This window comes from Candoia aspera, chromosome 3, assembly GCF_035149785.1.
Source record: "Candoia aspera isolate rCanAsp1 chromosome 3, rCanAsp1.hap2, whole genome shotgun sequence".
NCBI lineage: Eukaryota > Metazoa > Chordata > Lepidosauria > Squamata > Boidae > Candoia > Candoia aspera.
In genome coordinates, this window is record NC_086155.1 from 157,142,855 (window position 1) to 157,153,869 (window position 11,015).

Here is an 11,015-nt window from a genome sequence, read left to right on the forward strand (position 1 = left end):
AACCTGCGATATATGGGCCAAGTGTGGGTCCCTGCATCAAGAACTGAAAGGTAATTCCCAAGTAGTTAAAGCATTTGACTTGCTCAATATTACTGCCATTGATATACCAACTATGAATTTAGGTCTTTTGTTAAAGGTCAGAATTTTTGTTTTTTGGTAATTTATCATCAATTTTTCTTTTTCACAATATTGAGCAAAGGATCTAAGGGTTCTTCATATCCCTAGCACAGATAATGACAGAATAATCATGTCATCAGCATACAGGAGAAATGAAAGGTGTCTATCAGCTAATTTTGTTGAGTAAAAATTGCCATTATTGAGGTGCTGTGTAACTGAGTATATGTAAACATTAAAAAGTAATGAAGCAAGAATACAGCCTTGCTTTACTCATGTTGCAACTGAGTTGGTTAGTTGCCCTTGGGGACCACATGTTACCCTCAGGTTGGTATTATTATAAAGTTTATATATTAGGAGAAGTAAATCATTTATATATGTTGGTAGACAGCAGCTTCTTCCATCTACATAAGCTGCATAAAGAGAGCCTTTGGATTCAGAGGTGTATTTCTCTACTAGGTATTATAGAATTATCACTTGGTCTCTGATAGATCTTCCAGGTTCTTCAGCTAGGTTATTGTTGTATGTATATCACAGTACTCTACACCAAGACTGAAATGTCTTCATAATCTATCCTAACAAGCTTCTTCAGGCAAAAACCCCATCCTAGCAATCCCATCATGGTTTCCTTTCACTGAAAATGTCAATGATTGGTATGTTCTACTATTCCACATACCAATATGTGGTATGTTCTACTATTTAAGCTGATGCTACCACCTTGCTTTATGCTATAGATTCTTCTAAAAATATGAATAAACAGATTGTGCAAAAAAATAATGTATTTGCTCATGTTCATAAAAACTTGAACTGTATGAACCTTATAGGAAAACTGTATGTAATCCTGTGCTAATTTCACATAACGAGTTTAAAAAATCCATGCTTATCATTTTTCTTGACAGCTTCAGAACTTTCTCTAAAGTCCTATCCATTTTAAACACTTTATTTTTCCCCAAATTGTAAACAATTAAAAGACAAGATTCCATAATAATTCAGCAAAATAATAATGTACCCTCAACACTCAATTCACTTTTAAGCATACTGCTTTTCCTGCTCAGGTTTTGAATTGTTTAAGAATCTGGTCCCCTAAAGCCCCAAACCAATCAATTTTTGAATTTCAGAATTTTAAAGAATTACTCTGGAGCTTTTTTTAGAATTATTATTTAATGCAAAAGAGGCTATAAGAATTATACTTTCAAGTCCGTTTCCTACACCTAGTTCATTCTATTAAAAAGCACAATTATCTTATTTTAAAATGATCTACAGAATCTGGAACTAATTAGGGATAGTATACAATCCTACCAGCAGAAGAAATATGTTTGTTTTTAGTTATCTTACCTTACTGAAATATTTTTAACATGGCACTATAATTTTATAACCACCACTGCTCTTCTAATGGAGCCAATCAGAAAGTAACACTTTTTACCACCTATTATATAACAGCCCTATTTCAAATCAGGATCTACTAAGTATACAACAAACATCCAAGGCGCATAAAGTTCTCCGAGTCTTAAACACCGTTTCATCAAACTCCAGCTGGAACTGCCTTTTCTTGTATCATCTATAACAACACGAGTGTAAATTATAAAATGCAAAATGGCATAAGCGTTGCAGTGGAAAACGCCCTGAACTGAGTACATACATGACACATCAAAGGGTGTTGGTGCAAGATATCACCACTCTATTGCTGCCGTACCCGCACGGACAAACAGCCGCGATCATGCGCTACACACAGCTCCATACTGTACTGAATGCAAGAAGGCAACCCCTTCACCAGCCCCAATACAAAACAGACAGCCACACCGTCTAAAAACACGGGACGCGTGCAGAGTTACCACCCCCGTCCATAACGAGGGCCATCCGCAACTTGGGCCTCTCCTAGCCAACAGGGGAGGGCGGGGTAAGTCTATTAGAAAAGACTTAATTTCATTCCTGTGACAGAGGCCATCCCCGCCTCGTAGCAGGAGAAATATCATGGCTCTCTGGCTGGCGAGCAGCCGAATTTCCCAGGGGTCAGGGACGGAGGGTGCTGCGGTGCAGCAAAAAAGGAGCGCCTGCCAGGTCTTAAGGCCGACTCTGCAGGTCCGCCGACCGGTTGGCTCTCTTCTCCCCTCCACTGGCAGACCTCGAGTAGCCACTGAGGGAGACCAGCAACCAGAGATGACTTAAGAGAGAAGCAAACGAAGCCGCCGCCGCCGCCTTTACCACTCACTACGGCAAACCCACCGGGAATTGGGGCGGGGGAGGCGGGGAGGCGGGGAGGCGGGGAGGGGGTGGCGTAAAGATAGAGAACAGCAAAATGGCGACGGCGGCGCTTCGTCCTGTTCCCCCGAATCGAACCTCCTTCCCAGGCCCCAGAAGGGGGTGTGTGGGGGAAACGACTGGCCCAGGCCTCCTCGGGATCCGGAGGCTGTCCCACTACTCTCCCCCCCATCCGCAGGCTCCTACACGCGGGAAGGATCTCGCGGAGAGGCAAATGTTTTCCTTTCTGGCCTTCTCGCCCTCGGCTCTCCATTCCTCTATCAGTATTTCTATTACCTTTGAATTTTAGGTCGGTGGGCGGATCGAGCACCAGGATCTGATCGTGCTTGGTCAGAGCTCCGGCGGCCGCCATCGCTGCTCACACGTTCGCTCACTCCTGGAGGAAGGAGAGGGCGGGCACGGGGAGGACGCTTCGCTCGTGAGGGAGGAGGGAAGCCTGCCGAGGGGGACTTGCAGCAGCAGCGGCGGCGGCAAGGCTCGCAGCCGCCACCTCCTCCACGTTCCCTCGTAGACCCGCAAGCACGCGGGCGCAGAGGCGCGCGGGTCGCCCACTACCTCCGCGTTCCCGTCCTCCCTCCCCTGCCACTGTAACAACTGACTCACTCGCTCCCCGGCGCACTGCGATCAACGCCAACACTGGCGCGGTCACGAGGGCAGTGGCCGAGAAGTTCGAGCACCCGCGCGCCAACGGTGCGGGGAGCAGCGCGGGCGCGAGCGAAGACGGAGATACCGCCTCCGCGCGCTCCCCTCCCTTTTTCACCCTTCTCTCTCCCTGCCCTCGTTGGTTGACAGCTCGCTAGTCGGGCATCGCCACCGCCGCCGGCTCTCGCGCGGTCCGTGGCTTGTCACGCAAGAGGGAACGTAGAGACCAAACGCAAAGGGTCAATCGGGAGGGACTTCTCTCGAGAGGGAGCAGCGCGTGACCTTCTGGGTACGCTGAAAGGAGAAAATTGACACAAGGGCGTTAGGCGTCTGAATTTCCAACGTCGCTGAAAAGGCGGCTTGACCGCTGTGACTCCACGCGTCAACGCGCACCCGAGTTTCGTTGAGATGCATGCTGGGAATTGTAGTCTTCAAGTAAATGGGAAAGAGATGTTATGCGCCCTTCATTGTTTCAGAACTTGGCTCTCGACTTCAGGACGTTCTAGTGTGCCTGAGTGGCAGTTCTCTGTCACGACTCAAGAGCGGAGAGACTGAATTAGGGCTGCACAAATACAGATGACCTTTAGGTGTCATCAAAGAGATATGTATTGATTATGTGCCATCAAGTCGTTTTCGACTCCTAGCGACCACACTGTATTGGTGGTCTAAAATTTTGCAGCCCAGTTCTGATAGCTCTCTCTCTAGTGATTAGCTTCTCAATGAAACGAAAATCAAATCTTCCTTCCTGCTACACTAACATAATGCAAAGAAATCTTTGTTAAGCTTAATCAAGAGAAAAAGGCACTTTCCCACACTAAAAGAATAGAATACGGTCTGCAATGCGTGTTTATCTCAGAGGAAAGAAAATTTCTGAGCTTGATGGTGAGGGCTACCAGATCTGAGCTGCAAATATCTGGGCAATCTCTAGGTGGCAGCAAACCTATAGAAAAGGCTAGTACAGTACTGTAGTTATTGGGATGTTTGCAGGCCCTGTAGGGTTGCCTCAATTTAATAAATACTTAACGTCAATTCAAAACTGACGAACCTGTTTGCTCTGCAGGATTGATGTTCTTTCTCCTGATAACTGTTTGACTGCTTACTTTATTTGATACGAATACATTATTACAGTATAAGTGAATATTGTGAGCAAAAGATGGAAAGAAAATATATTCTACAAAATGGCACAAATCATGTGCAATCCAATGTCAAGCAGAGCATTTCCATTTCAGTAATAGCCAGTGTTTGCAAAAATAAGAAACTGGATTACACACTCTTTAATAAGCATACTCCGCAGTAATGTCAGGGTCTTGGCCGTTGACTCATACCAAAAGCAATCCTTTTCACAGCTACAAATCACACAGAATCTTCTTACCAAGATTTTCTGAAGAGAAGGCTTTCAGCAACAGAATTATGTCACATTTAGAACTGATTTCTCTAAGACATTAGGGCAATGCCTTTTGTAACTTAGAATGGATTTTCTGTGAACTGTCAAGGAAGCAGGTCTTGTTACTGATGAGTTTGCAGGTATCTATTAACCAAACTGTTTCCTGAATCCTTTTCAACTTAAGGACCAAGCTGTACAAATAAGCCATCCCAGATGTATAATCATACATTGTTTGAGGTAGTCTTTAGGAGTTGTATTCAATCATGTTTAATCCAATGTTTATTTCAAGCAGTATAAGCAATATACTGTCAAATGGATGCTTCCCATCTGTATGTCATCTTGTAGAGGACTCTCTTCTGCATGTGTATGTATATGATTAGGAACATCCCAAGTTTATTTGTATTCCTTGGTTGGAAATGCCATGTTTGACAGTATCTTGTGTCCAGGGAAAACCTTAATTAGACATCACTGAATGCAATCACATAGAAGATCTTTATTTGAAAATATATAATATAGAGTGAAGCAATATTTATTGTGGAAAATGCAGCCTCTGTTCCTTACTTTCTTCTGCCATCAGAGGTAACCAAACATTAATGAATGTAGCATAAAAATGACAGCTTTGTCATTTTGAATTTTAGCTCTTGAGGTGGTTAAGGTGCTAGGCTAGAAACCAGGAGACAGTGAGTTCTAGTCTCGCCTTAGGCATGAAAGCTGGCTGGGTGACCTTGGGCCAGTCATTCTCTCTCAGCCCAACTCACCTCACAGGGTTGTTGTTGTGGGGCAAATAGGAGGAGGAATGAGTATTAGGTATGTTCACTACCTTGAGTTATGTATAAAATTAATAAAGGCGGGATAAAAATAAAATAGATAAAATAGCTCCTTGATCCTGGAGAAACATGATTTAGGGTAAGTTAGACATTATTTTAGCACAGAGTGGCATGTAAACAAAACTTCCTCACTAAGTTTAACTTTGTTTTGAACTTTTGTGCAAATAAGGAATTCTGAATTAGAGAACAGCTTTAGCATCATGTTTCTTATCATAACTTAAGTAAATACAGTGTGAAAGATGAGTGGTGAATGGCAATTATCTAAATTCATTTTCTGTCAAATCAAAAAGTCAAACGCAATATATATTTTAATAATGATTTGGGAAGATACTATTAAAATACATGTAAGGCTATCCTACTTAAATACAGTAAAGATATTTAAATATTAATTTATGAGGTATATTACAGTTTGACAATTATACAAGGGCCATATTTTTAACTTAAAAAGTTAAGCTTTGTTGTTATGAGATTGTGTCTAACTTGACTTATGCATTAGGCCTCTATCTCATTTTTTCCCACTAAGTCTAGATAGCTTTTCTGACAACTGTTTTCCCAGAAATAATTGCTGGGCTGTGGAAAACAAAAATCCACAGTTCTGTGCTATCTTTTTTAGAACCATCCAAAATAGGACAAGAGCGTAGAAGCTTTTGAGTTCTTCAGGGCTCTACATCAGGCAAAATGCTCTAGAACTCAGGATGCAATGATTTTGGGCCATTCAGGCCAAACAATACTGTAACACTTTTTTAAAATACCCGTATTTACCCTAGGTACTCAAGGATAAGCCCATTGGCAGATAAGCAGACCCTTGAAGTTTTAACCAAAATACCATGAAAAATGTGAGTTGGCTTATTCACAGGTAGCACATTTTTCATGATATTTGGGTTAAATGTTTGAGGGTCAGCTTATCCATAGTTGGACTTATATGCAAGTATATACAGTAACATTTGTCTTTTTAACAGCTGCATCACACTGTTGGCTCACATTGAGCTTGTAGTGTAATGAAACAACCAGATTTTTTCACATATATGAATACAAAGCCAGGTCTTCCCTATTCTATACTTTTGCCTTTCATTTTTTTTCTCCCCACATGAAGGATTTCATATTTCTCCCAGTTAAATCTCATCCTGTTGCTTTCGGCCTAGTTCTCAAGCCTATCTAGATCATTCTGAATCTTCTCTTTCTCCTAGCCACTCCTCTTTGTTGTGTGTCATCTGCAAATTTGTTAATCATCCCCTTAAACCAGTTTTTTGAGACTTCACCAATGTTTCAGGAATTCTCAAAGATTACAAGGAACAGTTCCATAACCACCTTCATTGATTCTTTTAGTACCCCAGGGTGTAATTAATGTGGCCTTGCAACAGATCCACAACAGCTTTGCCTTTCTTTTTGTTTCTTATGTACCCAAAGTATATTTTTGTTGTTTTAGGTAGTTCTCCCAAGTTTCGTCTTACTCTAAACTTTGGTCTTTCTGACACAATCCTTTCAGTTTCCTGCTATTGTTGCATTTTTTTTTCAAAATCAGAAGAGATTTATGAAATATTTATTTCTTTTCAATCGGCTGGCACAGTTTTATAGCTGGAATCATTGACAGTCTTCTCTTGAATTATTTACAGGCCAGTGTAACAGTGATACTAATGAGAAATTGCTACATTGCAGCTTGTAACTGATACACTCTACATGTGCTGGTGTGTTTATCTGACCTTCCTTTTTTCAGATCTTGTGTCCTTTTTCTATTATTTGTTATTCCTGTTTATATAGCATTTAAGAATATAGGCAGCATTTGGAAAGACAGAAACACTGCTGCATAGTGTTGCTTTCAGCATCCAGGTCCTTTCTGTGGCACAGTGTGTTCAAACCATTATAAGAGGAAACATTGTGCCAAGGATTATTTGGCCCCAGTAGAACTGTCTATCTCAATACCTGAAGCTTTGCCCCAATTACATAAATATGATGTCTGGGCGAATTGGTGGATTTGTATAAAACCTAAGAGGCTTTTATTTCAGAAGCCTGATGAACACTTTTACAGATTAGAATGAGCAGAAAAATGGTTTCTCTAGATATATTGCCATGAGCCCTAACAAGACCTAACAAGACCTATCTTATTTTGAAGATATTGCTTTGCCCTATTTTACATGGCAAATGTTACTTCACTATGCTACTGCAGTGGCTAACTTTGAATAAGCAATTCTCAACTTGTGTGGCCCCAAACACAAGATGTTTTCACCTGTTACTTTAGTCACTTTCAATGCCTGGGTCTATGGTTCTGCTGAATGATATAAGATAAAATCAAAGCTTTTGTTGCCTGGAGATGTTTCAGCAAAGACTGGGTAACCATCTGACAGAAAGGCTTCAGCTGCGTCATGCATTGCAGATTCTGCACTGAATAGGGGGTTGGGATCTCCAAGGTCCCTTTCAGCTCCGTTTAGTAATCAGGCCTTTCAAGAAAAATATATCCAGTCATTAACCATTAGTATGACATTTTAGCTACTTTATTATTCAGTATAGTAGCAAAAAAAAAATTCTATACAGTATTGCCAGTTTTTTTTTTAATCTGTTAAGTGAGATTATCCTTATCCCTTATGTAGAGTTCCTTACAGAGGTAAAGAACTCTACATAACCCATGAACCATGTTCATTGGACTAGATGCTGTTAGTGTGTAGGATCACCTCCCTTAAGACTCATCTTCCATCCACTTTTTTCACCAAATGGAAGCTCCCATGCAGAAGGTGCCATTATATCTTGTTTATTGGCTTTCCATAGCCAACTGGTAGGTCATAATGGAATAAGAATGCTGGATAAGGCCTTTCATTGATCAAGCACACTTTCCTGATCTTTTCAAATATCATGTAAGGGTTTTATACTCAGCTCCTTATCTATTATTGGGCAAAATCATAGAAGCATGAGTTTTGAAGTCGTTTTTTATGGACTTCAGGAAATGTATTTATTACACATATTTCTATACTGCCCAGGACCTAAGACCCAATATAAATATTGTAAAACAAACAGCCCCCCCAAAGGAAAAATAATAAAAACCTATGGCCCATTTCACTGTAAAACCAACACAAAAATATAAGAATCTCCCAAATCAGATCAATCAATCAATCCAAATCACCTCCCCAAAGCCTGCTCAAACAGAATTGTCTTGGTTGTCCTATGAAAGGCCAATAGAGTCAGGCAAACTTTCAGTGGCAAAGTGTTTCACAACATTGGTGCCATCACAGAGTAGGATTGTGTTTGGGGCCATGTCCCCATGTCACTTAGACCAGACTCCAAACATCCCCTTCTGGAAACGTGCGTGGAAAGAGCAGAATCACTTTGGAAATAGTTCCTAAGATACTTCGAATCAAGCCATAGTTTTATAGGTCAAAACTAGCACCATTAATTGGACTTGAAAACCTATTGTTAATCAAGAGTGATTGCAAAACAGTTACCTTACAGGAGTGACTCTTACCCACAGACTAACCATATCTTGTACCAACTGCTGTTTCTGAGTTGTCATCAAATGAAGCCCCACATAAAGCACATTACAGTAACTTGAGGTGATGAGTCACTGCTGTCAGTCTCTCAGTTCAAATAGGGATGTAATTGGTGTTTTAGTGGGAGTTATAGGTGCAACAGAACCCTCCAGCTGTGGACCAGTTCCTTCAGAGAAAGTACCATCCTCATCTAGAGTAATAACTAGATCAAGATTATAGCCCTTACATTTTTAGACAAATAACAACTCTATCTTGCTGGGATCCAATCTGAGTTTCTTTAGTCTTATCAAGTACCAACAGACTCCAGATCAAGACTTCCATGGCAACTCCAGCCTGGCTTGGGATGAAAATGTACAAATGAAATAGCATGGAGGAGACGGCCAAGCCCTGTGATGGTCATTAGGGCAACCAGGGCTCAATTGTTCCTTCCCCATGATTACCGATTGTGAATGGGAATGGAACTACTAAAAACCACTGCCTCCCACTCTGTTTCTGCAAGACCAGAAAGTTTCCATGCTTGATAGCATCATAAACCACCAAAATGTCTAACTGAATTAAGAGGTGTATACTCCACCATCCAGTCCCAACAAAGGTAATCAGCCTGAGTGAGAGCAACCAATGCCATTTGACCATCATGGCTAAGCCTGAGTTCATCTGAAAGGGATCCAGATTATCTGTTTCATTATGGTTCCTTAACTGAAGTCTCACCATCTTCTCCAGCATCTTCACCAAAAAAGGAAGGTTGGAGATTGGAGAGATGTTGTCTAATGCAGACAGATTTGGAGATAATCTCTTGTGGTGATAAGGGAGGACCACTGCCTCTTTCAAAGCTGACAGCACAACCCTCTCATAAAGAGCATTAATCACCTTCCACATCCATGTGTACCTGCCTCTCCAGGTGTTTTAAGTAGCCAGGCAGGTGGTGAGTTGAGCCACAGGTGCAGAGCTTGTATCATCTAGAACCCTATCTACTTCTTCAGACTCTTCAAAATCAAAGGTACCCAGATGACCTCATAGGCAGGTAACCCAATCATCTCAGTAGATTATCCATGTTGTGTCTATCACAAAGTGAATAGATTATTTTATCCATTAAGAATCTTGCAAGAACTTTCTGTTTTTCAGTTATAGTTAATTTAGTTATCGAAAAAAAGACCAAGTCACAGAAATTACAAACATTTATTAGTATCACTTACTAGAGGTTAAGTTAAAACATTGTTATAGGCTTAAATCTTGTTGGTGATTGTACAATTATTATATAGAGCAAACATAATTAATAGATTATAACATTCTATACATTAATGGGTCCAGCCCAAAGTTTGATATAAACAATTCAAAGAGTACAATGCATTATATTTGTTTAGGTTTAAACAAATCTGGTATTTTTTAAAAAAGGTGTACTGGACAGAATATAAGGCTACATAAAAAGCAAAGTGCCCTGTGCACTGAAACATTACTACAATTGGCTATACTGTATAATGAAAGATTAGAATTAAATACTATCGACCTGGATATGAATAAAAGAATCTGTCAATACCTAACAGAAAAATGGTTTGATTCTCTTGTTTGGGGAACATGATTCTACTGTTTCTATAAACAAATAAATTTACATGCCATCTTATACTTCAGAATAACAAGTATCTGGCATAAAAGCTGGTATGCTATTTTATTTATAGAGAAAATGGGAATTGGGCCTAGTGGAAGTGCACCCTAAATCCAATTTACTTTCATTTTACCAATTCTTCTCTCTCCAAAGAGACCATTTATGAGTTCTTTTGGAATCTGAAAGAGGTATGCCACAGGATACACATTTCAGTGTCCTATTCTACCTACCTTCATTATTGTTTTGGAGGCAAAGGAGTTGATTTGAGAGGATTCTTTTACAGAAAACTTTCCAGTGGAATACCATAAAGCCAATTCCAAGCATTAAGCCTCAACAGTGGGAATTCACCCTACATGCATTACTCAAATTCTGGTATATGCAGAGGGTTCTACGAACATTTGAAATGAAACCCCTTCATGTTGAGAACTTTTTCTTCTATCTAAAGGGTGGCCCACAGGAAGTTGTTGGTGGAAGGATGTTTCTTTGCGGTCCCATGCCTTTTTATTTAGCTTCGTTCACACAACACTCATGGTTAGCTGAAACATAATTAGTAAACTAGTAAACATAATAGTATGTTTACTAGTTTAATAGTAAAGGGACGTGGTGGCGCTGCGGGTTAAACCGCTGAGCTGCTGAGCTTGCCAATCGGAAGGTCGGCAGTTCGAATCCGCATGACGGGGTGAGCTCCCGTTGCTAGTCCCAGCTCCTGCCAA

At 40.7% G+C, this 11,015-nt stretch overlaps 1 protein-coding gene across 3 annotated transcripts in view; it reads right to left on the reverse strand.

The window, feature by feature from the left end:
* The window catches only part of VAPA (VAMP associated protein A), a 36,339-nt gene extending 33,373 nt beyond the window's left edge, over positions 1-2,966 (reverse strand). The window contains exon 1 of one of the 3 annotated variants that reach the window (XM_063299102.1): positions 2,650-2,966. In XM_063299102.1, the coding sequence (XP_063155172.1) occupies positions 2,650-2,725 (76 nt within the window). In that variant the 5' untranslated portion in view covers positions 2,726-2,966. The remainder of the gene's footprint in view (positions 1-2,649) is intronic. The other 2 variants (XM_063299103.1, XM_063299104.1) reach the window with 2 other exon arrangements.
* Between the last annotated feature and the right edge of the window lie 8,049 nt (positions 2,967-11,015).